The sequence below is a fragment of the Magallana gigas genome, chromosome 1 (assembly GCF_963853765.1).
Source record: "Magallana gigas chromosome 1, xbMagGiga1.1, whole genome shotgun sequence".
Taxonomy (NCBI): domain Eukaryota; kingdom Metazoa; phylum Mollusca; class Bivalvia; order Ostreida; family Ostreidae; genus Magallana; species Magallana gigas.
Window position 1 is genome coordinate 27,129,756 of NC_088853.1, and position 15,594 is coordinate 27,145,349.

At 31.7% G+C, this 15,594-nt stretch overlaps 1 protein-coding gene across 1 annotated transcript; it reads right to left on the minus strand.

Moving 5' to 3' along the window:
• Positions 1 to 552: 552 nt before the first annotated feature.
• Positions 553 to 15,370, minus strand: LOC105319096 (perlucin-like protein). The gene is made up of 4 exons (XM_066078447.1): positions 15,279 to 15,370; positions 2,288 to 2,355; positions 1,511 to 1,601; positions 553 to 956 (listed from the first exon to the last, which is right to left on the minus strand). The coding sequence occupies exons 3-4, from the start codon at positions 1,527 to 1,529 to the stop codon at positions 724 to 726; spliced, it is 252 nt and encodes an 83-aa protein (XP_065934519.1). The 5' UTR covers positions 1,530 to 1,601; positions 2,288 to 2,355; positions 15,279 to 15,370; the 3' UTR covers positions 553 to 723.
• Between the last annotated feature and the right edge of the window lie 224 nt (positions 15,371 to 15,594).

Below are 15,594 nucleotides of genomic sequence, written 5' to 3' on the forward strand. Positions count from 1 at the left end.
TATACAGTGTTTGTCTCCACGCATTTTAAGACGAAAAAAAAAATGAAAAAATCGAGAAAAAGAATGAAAGGAAAATAAAGCAAATATATCGACTTATTAGTGCAGATCCTTAGCTATCTAATTGTCAAGTAATAAAAAAACTCTCTGTCAACTGAAGGAATAGTCTACTAATGACATTGCTGTTAGATACGCAGATTTAAAATACATTATTGTCAAGCTTGTTTAAAAAAATGATTTCATTGAATCAATGCTGCAAAAATGCTTCTAATGACAGAAATTGGATTGAATCTGGACAATTTATGCAATTTGTACACTTTGATCTTCTTGAGTGAAAGAGCTCCTTTTAAATTTAAGTTTACACATTTTAAATCCAAATGATCTATAGCTTGATCAATTTCAAAATGACATGACTCATTGTTCCGAAAAAAAAGAAAAAGTCTCAGCTTACAGATACACGGCTGGAAATATTTCCAATCTAGGTAATAAACGCGTTTACAATATACCAATTATAAACTGATCTGATTAATATGTGGAAATATACTGCTTAAAAAGTTTAAGAATTATTTATTATTTATGATATTAATGAAGAACATTTATACATACATTTTAAGGAGTCAACAATTCATTTTTTGATAAAACTTTAAGTTTTAATAAGTACTAAATACATTTACCCTTTATACCAAAAGTTAAATTCAGCATATTAAACTTAAAATAATGTCAATTTTATGAGTCTGTAAAAAGCTCTCTTTCGCAGAAATATTGATACCGTATCCAACATTCCCTGTCACTCCAGGCAAAGCCGAGACTTCGGTCAAGACAGAGACAGTCCTGGTTGTTTAAGTTATTCGGTTGTCCAGATATCTTCTCCCAAGCGCTGTATGAGAGCTCAGAGTTGGTCGACTGCCACACCCATTTTCCCTCTACCTGATGGTCGGTTCCTCCCAGCCAAACGCTTTCTTAATGAAATGGAAATCAATACATTGAATTCCACATTGTTTGTGAAATAACAAAACAATGATGTAGTTTCAATGTTGTAAAATTTCAATTTTGAACACTTCGAATGACATTTAATTTAAAAATTTAAATCAAAACTTTAAATTCAACAGTAATTGTGGTCGTTATTATTTGTGAAATAAGTTTGAATCATATAGTTTCAGGTTGTACAATGTTGGTATCAATTGATGTTTTATAACTAGTTTTTGCACCTAGTGAGTAATGATTAACCAACTTGTAGTTTGTTTCGATGCTTCCCAATAACATTGTTTACTCATTGTTAACGATTAATCTGTTTTTCACATACACAAAGTAAACTGAACTTTTTTTTAGACCTTTTATATATCAAAAGGTATATTTCGTCCGATTTTGTCTGTCACTGTTTTCATAATATGTTTTGCAACCTCTCCCATTCGATGGAAGAGATAAAAAAATAGTATATGCAAAACCACGGTTGTCATTAATTTTAAAAAGAGTGGAAATGTATAAAATTTTTACAAAACAAAAATAAACTAACTTGTCATTTTTACAGCCATAGTTAAAATAAAAGTGTTTTCTTCAGAAGATTCAACTTCAACTAATTTTGTCCCCTTTATCGTACAGTTTCCCTGAAAAGAGAGAAAACAATGCTTTTTAAAACAGTGACATATTGTAATTGAACAAAAAGAAAAGATAAAACAGATAACGTAAAGAAATTCTACTTTTACGTGTATGATCAAAGTATATAATTGATTAATGCAACAATTTACAAATCAACGTTGCCCAAAAACTCAGTCAACATTTGTTATATGAAGGAACAAACCAAAACTCAAGAGAGGATTCAAAAACAGATCGCCATAATTTCCTTCGCTCAACATAGAATTTACAAATTTAATTTTACGCAAAGTTAATTTATCGCCGGCATCAAAAGGTCACTGGTGATATTCCACCGTCCGTAGGAAATAAGCTAATGATATTTTACCTGATTTTATCTCACAATAATTTGCTATTGCATACCCCCGTTATGATGGCGATCTGTCGCACTGCGCGTTTGTTGTTTACTTGCCTTGACTGATTGCCTTTCATGACGTCACTTTGTTTTGGAGTCTCGAAGATTTATTCGTGAATAAATTGACCGGTCAATATTTAAAAAATATTGACCGGTCAATATTTTCCGGACGAGCTAATATTTCAATTATTGATTATTTGTCTACATAGAGTGATATAGTGAGAATATACTACTGAATCTAACAATATAAATTGATAATTGTTTGTTCAAAAATTTAAAATAAATGTTCTAAGGTTTCCAACTCACCTTGGCCTCATTCCACGTAACAGCATCTAAGCCCACAAAGTATTCAGAGTTTATAAATGTTTCCCATCCTAAAGTAAGAAATCATACATTTTCTGGATAATACATGCCACTCCAACTCTGATATTACACTTCAGTATCAAAGTCAAATCTTCATTATTATTTTTTGTGTTTGTAAAATCTAACAATAAATTTTCAACGAAAAGTGTCATCTAACATATATACTGCGATGAAATTTTGATGAATAAAGCTCGTACCCTATTTTCTCCTAGACTTACTCTTACATGAACGTTATTTTTGGCAAAAAGTTAATGCATTGATAATATAAGAAAGAGAACATTTAAAAAAATTGTACATCAACTTCTATGAACGGTAGTCTTTCCAAGAGCCATGTAAAACACTGTTTTAAAGAGGTGCGTTCCTCTCTTTTTGGGTAACTATTTTATGTCACCACTAGTCTGAAAATTCTGCATTATATCTTAATTAGTTTTGTATATCTATATTTTACATACCGAAAATACCATATCTAATAAAAGTGTTAAAAGAAATTAAAATATTTACAGAGTTTAGTAAGAGACTATATTTTATGGCGGAAGTTTTTCACGAAGAAAATGAACAATTTTCATAACTCAATAGTTTTAGAGCACTGTTATTTCCACCTCCTAATTTTCAGCGTAGACAAACTTCAAGATTGTCTGTGTATTACAAAATATTATTGTTGTTCTGAAAAATATATTTGAAAAATATTTTGATATTTATATAGATATACATGAATTCTGGCATATTTAGCTTATATTTCATAGAAGTCAAGAAAAAAAAAATAATGTCTATTTTTGCCTAAAATTAGCTTATTTCATGCAATATCTCAATTTTTTGAGATGTGATCTTTACTTGTGTTACTTTTACATGTGACATTAATATATCTTTATTTGTACGCAAAGTTTTGGGAAGGTGGCATCACTATTATATATATTAATATAATTTTTTTTTTGCGTTATCAATTGATGAATCCTTAATTTTGTAAAACTCTTAACATCTGAAGTCACCAGTAAAGCAAATTTTTTTAAACTTTGAATTATATATTACTTTTATAGTTTTCGACTTCATACTGTATTGAGCTCCAATAAAGTTCTACATATATATATATATATATATATATATATATATATATATATATATATATATATATATATATATATATATATATATATATATATATATATATATATATATATATATATATTTGCGTTGATTCCTTCCAATATTGAATTTCCATGCCAAATTTTAGCAATATTTTTAGACAAATAATCGTTTTGTTTTGGGCTGCATTGGTCACAAATACAATAAATGAAGATTTTAGGTCCCCACCTGGATATCTAAGTGGTTTTCAGAGGATTGACATTACTAGTATTTCAGGTGCCTACCTCCTTAAAAGTATCATTTGAGTGGAAAAGAAATAAAATATACATTACGAACCTGTTCTAGATCTGTAATATTTCCATCCTGATTCATTTAACAATATATTATCTGGTCTACAAAAGTAGTGAATTCGACATGTTTCTGTGACTGAGTTGAAACCGAAACACTCACAGTTTTCTTGAGAACAAACAGCGGAACATAGCGTACGCGAGAAGTCGCTGTATTCTGCTAGAAGATTATCCAACACGATTTTATTGTAAAAGATCTGTTCTACCTGTAATGTTCGCATTGCCGAACGGCATATTTTTACATTCATGCAGAGTATGCAACATATGAATACAGGTTTGAAAGTAATCATTTGAACGTGTTGTCAGTTTTGCATAAAATGTAAGTCTGATCCAACAAACGTCGCAAGAATGATATCTTACTGTTGTATCCACGATCATTTCAAAAGATTAAAAATAATCAATGGAAGACTCTTTTGTTATTCTATTGGTTTTTTTTACTATCACCATAAAGGTCTTCCGGTTCCAACGGAGGACCTTATTCTTATTCCTTGGATTCTTTGTTTCAAACCATACCAATTTTATGCACGCAATTTTTCAAAAACGGCTCCATCGATTTGCAAGAATTTTTCAAATTTCACTGACTGTGTCCTAAACCTTATCAACAATTTTTTGGTTGATGACTTTATTTCCGTTTTTGAGCTATTGGAATTTTTTTTGATTTTTAGGGTTTTGGTTTATCCAAGTGTGTTCTCATAAACTACGTAAGATACTGACTTCGAAATTTCACGGATTGTATACAACAGATTGCTAATTTGTACCAACTCATTCATATTTGCATAGCAAAACCTAGCCAGAGCGCGGTAGGGCTCAAAAATGGAGTTTTAAAAAGCGTTGTGATTTTTCATGGTTCATAGACATGTAAAAAAAAAAGATTAATATTTACAAGCTCTTTTGTTTGATATAAAGAAAAGGCGCTGGTCCCTAGAATTAAGGACATAGAGCACTTGAAAGTTTTTACTTTTTAACTTAAAAGTGGTTAAGATTTTGATGTGGTTGTCGGTAGAGAAGTTGTTCATTTTGATCTTATTTATGTCGTTACAACACGGGCATGTTAATGCTTCCCGATGGATTTTGCAGCGATATGTAGAAAGGCATTTGCCTGTACTTCATTCGATATGACGTCATAATTAAATTTGCCGTCACGATCTGCATTCCTGTCGACAGTTCGCAGGAATTTTTCTTAACGATGAAGTGAAATATATCAAACCAGTATAATACCGCATACTGCCGTTAATGCTAGACAGAATTCATCATATTAAAAACCCGTATCAAATAATTGGCAGTTTAAAGCTTCGTTTTAAGTAAAAGACTGTTGATAAACTAGTGGTTTAGAGACTCTCCCTGCTACATGTACTTGTAATCAACTGAATGAAGACATTTTCATGCATGTAAAACAAGCTTTGCGCAGATGAAAGATCAACACAATTTTAGATTTTTTTTCGAAAAACTGGTAGAGAATATAAGTACCAATGTGAATCGTGCTTGGAAAACCTAAGGATTTACCCCAATGTTTTGTAAATCGCTTTCGATTAGTGTGCATTATTTTGATGATTTTTTTTAATGTTTCAACAAAATCTTTTAAAACGAAATATTTATTTTACATTCCTACCGGAAATGCCTATTGCTAGAGACGCACAGTAAATGGTGGAACAGCTTGTCTTACCTAAAAACTAAATAACACTAAGTAATTCTTGTAATTGATTTATTACTCTATCATCACTGGTAATCAAAAACAAAGAAAAAGAACACTCGCGTGTGTAGAGATGGAGAGTCAGTCCTGCAGCTTCACACTGATAGTATCAAGTTTCCATATCTGTTGATGCATGGGGCCTCCAATGCCACAGGTTATAGCAGTTTTAAATAATAGATATATAGGTCATCACATTAATTGAGAAATTTTAGAAGAAATCCTATGCACTGATGCCAATGATCATGCTGATATCATTATTCTAGTGAAGAATCCAACTTTTCCACAGATGTTTTTTGGGTCTAGAATACAGCTCTGTAAAACCGTATTGTCAAAATTTTATCCCTTCAATAAAGTCTTATTTCTTTCCAAAATTTGATTTCCACCATATCGGACAGCTTCTAATGGGTCTGCATAAACATTGGCGACATTCTTAAGTTATTGCTGTTCTGACAGAATCGCACAGAAGATCAATTATTCAACAAACTCCCCTGTAATCATCAGTCTTCATCTGTCTCACCAACATTTTGCGCTATCTTAGATCACTAGTTGATAATTCTTCTACATCCAAATTTATGAGTTGAAAAACTTTACAATTTCTCTTCCTTCCAATTCACCCTGTTTGATCTTTTTCCGCCATAATTTGGATTACAAGAATGTTTTGAAGGGAATTTTATTAGGGTATAGGTAAACCAAAAGGAAACTTGAGCTTGTAATGTACTACAGTGAATTACAGTTTGTAACCTTAACATCTGATTTAATAAATTGTATGGGAATATTTTTTTCAAATATTTCTGATAATCAAAGTTCAGGCCCACATGCAAAATCATCAGGTAAATATAGTTTTCCTCCCTGGTACCTCTTTCCCATTTGCAGATTTGGAGGCTGATTTATTGACATTTGGCGGGAGGGATTCCTCACTGAGTCAGGACTAGTTGTGCATTAGCCTCTTGAACTTAAACCACACTGTTGTTGATAAGAGTTATTCTGACCAGTGAATTTCTTAGGTTTTTTAAAGTTTAAAGTATTTTCTAAATAATTACATGTATGTGAAGAAATGATGCTTACTATGATAGATGTTTTAACAAAGCTCTAGATACAAAACACAAAACAACAAAAGGGATGTTTGTATTGGCAGTGATCAATTTAGAAGGACATGCATGTTTAGATGCTTATTACATAAAGATGAAAATCAGTGAAAGGCACTATGCACACCGTTTCATTATTAAATGACCATTAAAATTATGTAGTTCTCTGATCAGCACGTGCTTCTGGTATGCAGCTATCTATTAATAGATTCACTCTGCAGTGTTATCAGTTTGGAGGAGGGGCCTGCTTCCTTACATGCTTAATTGCCGTCCGTGTGGATATTCAACGAGGTCAACCCCGGTCTTTAACAAAGGATTTTTCTTAAAAATATTTATGATTTAATGACATTAATCAGCTGCGCCGATGCGATTTAAATAAATCATTTGCAATATTAGGATTCGCCCGTCACGTGATTACAAAGTACATATGACGTCACAAAAATGCATCAAATATAATGTTTAACACCGGTGTCAGTAAATGTAATATAGATTTTAAGAAATACTCCTGGTCAAAGTATTTTTGGGATGATTCAAATAATATCGTTTTCCAGCCGTATTTTAGCATCGGGACGCCTTAACATTGCTGCGAATAATATTTGGTGCAGGTATCGCGCAATATGGGTAAAAAGTATTACTTGTTACCATGTATCTGTGATCATTTGGCAACTAAACGAGGTTTTTATGCGTATAACTGACATAAAGCTACCGTTGACAGTGTTCCAGCTTAGGTACGGAACACTGGCGGATTTAAGGGGGGGGGGGCGTGGAGGGCGCACGCCCCCCCCCCCCTCCTAAAATTTTCAAAGTATGCATGACTGTTGATGAATTGATATATTTTACATAGAAAAGTTAGCATTTTGTGTTTCACTTTATTAATAATTATGCCTGACTCAATGTTACACCTCATTAATACACCAGCTGTGCTATGCTGACTGTAATTCTGCTTCTCTATAAACATCTTAAACATCTGATCCTAATGCATGTTGACTTGTTCTGATAACAAACCCATTAAACTGTGTTTAAAACAAGCAGTGTTGGTCATTTCATTATGGTGGCTGCATCAAATTCCCATAAGGCCCTGAACTTGGGGCTTCGACCAAGTATCGGCTGGAAATCCCAGCAGTTTTGTTTTAAGTGTAGACTGCGCTGTCATTTCCTTATTGCGATGCAAGCAAACAATTTCTGAATATTTAAAAGCTTGTCGAAGGTAAATATATAATTGCATTTAAAACCAGATGGTCTATGTGCAATCATTAATTAATTACTGTATATTTTATGATTTTTTTTCTTGGTAAATAGACTATTTTAATATAAGAATATTGAAGATTTGATGCATCAGATATTTCTTACAGCTAATAGGGGGTCAGATACCGTAACGTCATTAGTATCTTGTAACTTTGATAACCTGGTTAATTTTGGGAGTTTATAAATGCCTAAAATATTTTGTTTTTAATCCAATACATGTATTAGGTATAAGTAACAATAAGGGCCAATTCATCTTTACGATTTATCAAGAGTTATCTGCGTTCTACGATGGGAGGAGAGCGATTTAATGCTCTTATGCTTTTGTTTATACATAAAGACATCAAGGTAGATGTCAGTAAAATCATTGACATATTTGTTTCCAGAAATCCAAGACGGATGTTGCTTGAAAATCCAACTGGTGATTAAAAGAAATGAAAACTTTATCTTGTTTGTTTATTTTTATTGCTTATTTCATCTTTTAAAAGTGTACATAACTAAAAAAAATACCACTATTTTGAGCCTGGTTTTACCTTCAAAATACACGAAAACCCAGGAGCTTCCGGGGCTTTGCCCCCTGGACCCACGGCGGTCCCCAGACCCCCTGCCTCAATAATTTTATCCACGCCCCCCTAACTACAAATCCTGCATCCGCCCCTGCGGAAAGTGTATAGAGTTCCCATTCTAGTGAAACACATTATGGATAAAATAACTGCTTCTTTGCACTGCATTTGAGTCGCATTTAAAATTTAGCTGGATACCGAGCTGTGTATGAGAACAATTACATATCCGATTCCTTACATGCGGCCGAGGAAATGGGACGCGGCTAGACTACCGAGCGGTCTGTTGGTATCCAATTCACAATATTTGCTTCTTGCTGTAATGCATACATGGAATTATTCATTTAGCTACAAACAGAAATAACTCCTATTTTTACGATATTAAAGAGTAAATAAAGAAGATTATACGTTAACTTACGTGCTGTTTTAGTCTTCTAATTTAAAAACAATAGACAGTGTGACTCTCCTGGAAAAAATGTGTTCTTTGTAATCTTGTCTTTGTCAAATATAAACTGCATCTTACAGGAACTTCCAACTTTACTTTCGAGATAAAAGGAAGATTCACTTGTTGCTTTGCAACGAGCTTTGCTGTAGTTATTCAAACAGGAACGTTTCGTTTGTTTTTCATCCGATTTTATTCAGATTTTAGGGTACATTGGAAATAAAAATAGCGTACTAGAGCACAACAAATTGAGAAATTGCTGCTTCCAGTTTTGAATTTTTTTCCTTTAAATATTGGCATTTATTTTCTTCCATAGAAAATAGGTGCCTTTATTTCATGAGAAAATATTTGAATTACTGTATATTGTATGCAAAACAAAAATTAAGTCGGGATGGCGTTTGCGCGCACCAAATCAACTGATGCCTATGTATTGTTGTGCTGACTTATTGAAAAACATTGTGACAATTGATTTGTGCATGTGAAGTTGCTGAACTGTTGAACCAGTGAATTATGTATAGTTGTTCTTGTCTTATTATATAATTTTCATTAAACAATAATTCAACATATTATTAAATAAGTTTAAAGTACTTAAATATGTTACCATCCGCGGTAAACCCGGGGTTGTCAATTTCAAACTATAATATTGATGATGTGTTGATTGTTGATGAATATTTGTTGTGACATTTGTTTGAGTGGGTTTGCCCAGATGTTGTCAATGGCATCCCACATTTCATTTATGTCACGGCCAATACTCGCCAAATAAAACTTTAAACATAATATTTTTTGGGATAATTTTTCTCTGTATAAATAATTTTTTTGCTTCTCGTGTACTGTGATTTTAGCAATATTTGTTGAATACTAATTTTCGAAGATTTCGTTATGAAGTTGATCCACGAAATTAAGTATTCATTGAAGTGCAATTTCTATTAACATCTTGATTGGCCACGAATTTGCATATCCTAAAAACTGTGATTTTCACTTTATCCACGAATATTGATACCCTTGAATATAAATGAAACCACAGTATCTGCAAAAGGCTTCGAGTTAAATTGCAAATCTTTAATATAGACACCTTGAACGTTGTCCTCCCAGTTTTATTTGTTTGATTAACCCACGTATACTACTTTAAAAAATCAAATCAAATTTTGTATTCCTAAAAATGCTGAATTTTGTTCATATTTTTGCTCCATAACGTTTTTAGTTTTAAATATTTTCTAAACATATATATCACAAAAGTTTTGCAAAATATTAAGGGCTTTCATTTGATACCATACCAAAAAGGGGCTGCTCCTTAAATTAGAGATCTAGATCCCATAAAAATCTTTGCTTTATAACTCTATAGCGGCAAATTTTACGATATGGACGCCCTGCTAAAAATGTTGTTTGAGGTTTTATTAATCTCATAAAATTGTTTTTGTTATCTTATATTGAATATATGAGGGTGAAAAGTAATATGTGTAGACCAGTTTTAGCTTCAATTTTGCAAAGTTAACGAAAGTCTTTGTGCGTACAAATGTCATTAAGTTACCATTGAAGGTGTACCGGCTTATACGGAATGCTTCAATTCATAAGAAAATTGGATTTTTTTAAAAGTATCTTTTATCTAGGGACTTTAAGCCATTTTTTCTAAGATCATAACATGCTGTAGTGAACAATTCTTTAAAAACGAAAAAATAGAAAATATGAGCATTCTTTTTCTTTTTTCGAGCAAAACACTAATTACGGATTAAAAAAAAAAGCTATTAAACTGCATGCATTTGAAATCTAAAATCTGAGCTGCTTGTGTGTACCATTACGGAAACTATTATCACTTGTCTGCGGCCAAGGTGATCGATCGCGGCTGAACTACTTATTGATCGGCGGTTATCTAAAACACTACATTTATGTATATTTATTTCGGTTGTACTCGGTGAATTAGAATAAAATTATTTTCTTTTGTGGAAACGCCAATAAGAGTAAGGGGCGGGGCTTCAGGTTTTACAGGTAAGTCTTGTTCGATATGTAGTCATTCTGGCGTTCAAACTTTGCACAGGAAAGTTTAAAGTGTATGGTTGTGGTAATTAGTACTTGATTAGTTTTTTATTGAGTATACCGGCATTATGGTAATGTGCTATTGAACATATATGGCAAGCTGCTTGTCGAATAAAAACTTCCGAAGTTTTCAGATATGGTTGATGTTGAATATTGCAGAATATTGATGTTGAATATTGAAGATTGTGTGGGAATGACTTTTTGTTATGCAAGAACGCAAAAGCAAAAAAAAATTGTATTTTATTTCTGGTGTTTATTGCTCTTGTTAAGTGCAAGTACAAAAGAATTGCGTCTTACACAAATGGGTTTATTTAACCGCAAACATATCGAATATGTTTTAATATTGACTACATATAAAAGTGTATTTTTCTTTCCTTAATTTTATAAAACTATTACGTGTTAATTAAATAAAATGGCCTGTTAAATTTTTTTATCATTCCAAATCTAGTTAATGTTAGAACTTCCATCCGCTCCTCGGTTTTTATCATGTCGCGACATTAAATCAAGCTTGTAACCAGTTACCAAAAGGAGGGTCATTTTATATTTATATTAATTTTGTGATATTTGTGCATTTACAATAATAATAAATTGATTTGTTTTAGTTATCAAAAATCAAAGATTTTGACAACCCAATTGTGTGTTGGCATTTAAATATTTGTTAGATGTAGAACGTTGGCGAAGTTTTAGCCATACAGTAGGATATAAGTAATCTAAGTTTACTCGTTTTATGGTAATAGTTTTATTAGAAATCTGTTAGTCAAGTACTATTTGTACTTTTGCAAAATACAACTTCTTCATGACATGACTTTTCTACCATTTGCTAAGTTGCATTTGTAAAAATTATTGAAAATGACCGTATTCTGCTAGAAGAGTATCAACCATGACTTCATTCTCGTTTTACCCGAAAACACCCGGAATGTAGAAACGCACAATTTCACAGTTATGCAGAGAGTGCAAAATATAATTATTCCAAACATTTTTAAAATCATACTTTTTGGTCAAATATTGCAAAAGGTGAAAATTGTAGATCAATAAGAGAATTCTTATCATAATGTACTTTAATCTACATTAATATCGACATGCATCGCTAACAATAACAACATTGTCTAACTCAATGACAAGTTATTTATTATTCAAATGATTATTATCGAGTAGATGTATCTAAAAGAGAGGAAAATTGAAGAACACTCTAAGTCGGGCTATTAATTTTGGTAATTACTACAAAAAATTTACCAAACAATGCATTATTTATTTGAAGTGCGATTTTAGAATTGATTTTGAATGCTTAATGTGATGCAAAGTTTGATCAATTATTTGCTGATATACTTCATTACATCCATTGAAGATCTTTATCATTATTGATGATGACACACGCGATTAGCATTCTTGTGGAGTTCGTCCAATTCGTCACAAGATTCTTATAAGTTAATTGACCTGGTCCAATGTACAATGTCTACTTTTTCAACCACTTTCTTTGTTATCATTATCTGCATAAAAGTACAATTATGCACTCCAGAATACCGGGTTTTACAGGTAGAACAAATCTTTAACGATAGAGTCGTGGTGGATAATATTCTAGCAGATTACGATCATTCTTCATCTTCTTTGTGCACTGTTCTTTGTCAACAAGAAAATTGCGAGTGTTTTGGATTTAACTCGGTCACTCAAACATGTAGAGTTCATGCTTTTTGTAGACCAGATAACACAATTATTAACGAATCAGGTTGGAAGTATTACCGAACAAGTAAGTTTTGCTAATTATCACATCTATGTATGTTTACTTTTTCCACTAAGATGGCTTTTTTCTTACAAGTGTTTTCCTCAAATATTGTTATTTTTGTCGATTGATTACATTGTTTTTTTTTCTTTAAGTATGATATTAAAAAATGGTAGAATGATTAGAAGTAACCTTTGGAGAAAGTCATTTTGGTCAACCAAATAATAAGACACAGCTAATTAATGGAATGTCTTAGCAAGATCGATACGATATATGTGATACCAATACATTTCATTGCCTCGTCATTTCAGGACAACGGACCTACTTCTCTTTGCGCATATATTTCGCGCACCTTAAAGGAGTGATGATTAGGAATATCAAAATCTTTCACAACCACTTAGACAAAGTTTAAAAAAAACAAATCACTTTTGTCACAATTTGTACCTAGTCTACGCAATTCACGCTTTACGTAGAACAAGTAGTAGCTGAACTTAAATAAATATATAAAATTGTATGAATTAAGCATACTTAATTGTTTAATATGCACACACTGCCTTAGGGGATGTAACAGTTCTGTAGTGAGTCCTATATTAGCTCATGGTGTTTACAGATGTCTGCATAAAGTAGTTTACAGAGTTTGATTGAATGACCAAATCGTTTAAACTATAAAATCATTAAAAATGTAACGTACACTTAAATAATTGTTTTGTTGTACCATCGAATCGATATACAGAAATCTTTTTTTTATTAAGTTTGCGCTGTACTTTCATGAACCAAAAGTATAACGATACAGTTTGGCACGTACCCCTGAAAAACGAAATTGATGTCATTTTCACATGCTATTAATTCAAATAATGCATAGTTTATCATAAACTCACAGGAATGCTTTTCCACGTTATGTTCATTTTAGGAAAAAACACAAATATTACAAAACAGATTTTAGAATTGTCCCTACTCAAAGTATAATTTGATTTTTATGTCATTTTTAATTACTTTTGTTATATTTTTAGTAGTGTAACTTATCCTGTATTTGACTTTTGTTATCAGTTTTGAAAATTTTGTTTGTACTGTCTCAAAATATTTACTATGCAATTACAAATTTAGAAAACGAAGTGAACATTAAATTTTGAATTTGAAGAACCTCGAGGAAATAGGCAACTACATTAGCTATTTTTCATCAAAATATTGCACCAATAAAACACATGTGATAAATGTTAAAAACGTTATTAAATGAAAATATTCAGGAAATTTTTAAGGATTTGTTTAATGTATGTATGGACAGCTATGTGATAAACAAAATATGCAACTGATATAATTGATAATAAAAATTATTATTAATTAATAATAATAATTAATATAAGTTTTAAAAGTTATTGGTGAAAGTATGTTAAGAGGCATTGTATCTTTTTTATTCATCTTTTATCCCTAAGGCTAATTATTTGCCGCTATACTTTAGCCAAATTGATCTTATTAAATTTGTACATAAAAATTTGACGCCAATTTATGCACTACTATGATACATATAAGTTTATTTCTAAAGAATTTTCCTATATTTTTCTAAGAGTGGAATACTTTCATGAACTCTGAGTACTTGTTGGGATTAGAAGCAGTTACATGGAATAATGCTCAAGTGAGTGTGGAATCATTCATTTTTTTTTATTTCATTATTTCTGTGAAATGGAATTCTTCTGTTTAAAAACATATAAAAGTGAAACTCATAGATTATTTATCAAAGAAGTGAATTAAACGGCTCTTTTTACAAAGTTATTAGTAATGCTATTTTAAATTTGAAATCGTCTATATATCCCTTGGTACTATTAGCCCCCAATTCTGAGTACTTTGAGTAGGGTGCTCTGCTGATTAAAATATAGATAACGGTGGAATAGAATGGAACTTCAAAAGAGTGAAAAGGGAATATTGATATTATTACATATTAGCATTACGTCAAGGAAAATTTAAAAAAAAGAAAACATATTTCTTTTCAGTTGTATTGTAATGCGAAGGGAGCAAAACTAGTAGAAGTTGAATCGCCTGAAGAAGACGCCTACATTCTTATTCTCGCACATAATTTGACAGGTGAGTCTGATACGCTAGTACGCTTTTCAAGAGCATGATATTTAGGACTTTTATGATATTAAAATCAATCTTTCTTGTAACACTGAAAAAAAATAAATTAGCATACATCGTGTATGTTATTTCCTCGAATGATTAGAGTTGTTTTTTATGAAACATGATAAAATTTATCAGACGACTTAGACCCAATAGCTTAATTTTGCTTTTTAAAATACCCAAATAAACTCAATATCATACTCCTTCTGCAGCACTCAAAATATCAAACGTTTATCACTAGGCATATTAATGAATATATAAATAACATTGAATGACTAACGCTGAATTCAACGTTTATTATTCTTAAACACCTATTATTTTTCTTAGACAAAAAACAAAAATATATGTTTGTTAAGGAAAAGGGAGGGGTCACAATTTTTGTAATAAGGATATACAATCAAAGTGTACGCTATGAGTTAAAAAGCAGAATCAATTACAATCACTGCAGTCATAGTTCATGAATTTGTATATCCTGGGAACCGTTAATTTACCAAATCGAAGTAATATTAATGCACAGTAAGCCACTCATATATTTGATAAAAGCGATTCTCTGTGCATTGTAATAGAAAGTGTTTGGCTGGGAGGAACAGACAAGGATGTTGAAGGAAAATGGGTGTGGCATTCTACTAACCTCGTCTTCTCCTACAGCGATTGGTATGGAGGACAACCGAATAACTACCAGAACCAGGACTGCCTCTGCCTTCATCGACCGTACGGCCTAACTTGGTGTGACGAGAGTTGTGGATCAAGTAAACAATACATCTGCGAAAGAGAGACATTTAGAAACACGTGACACAATTTTATCTATTGGTTGAAAAATAGAGTTTTGCTGAGTATGTTTCTGAATTTACATTCTTATGTATTTAAACCTTTTTGTCACAGGTTTACATCTGTTATAACTTATATTAACATTAGGAAATAAATAACCAGTTAAAAAGTTCACTGGT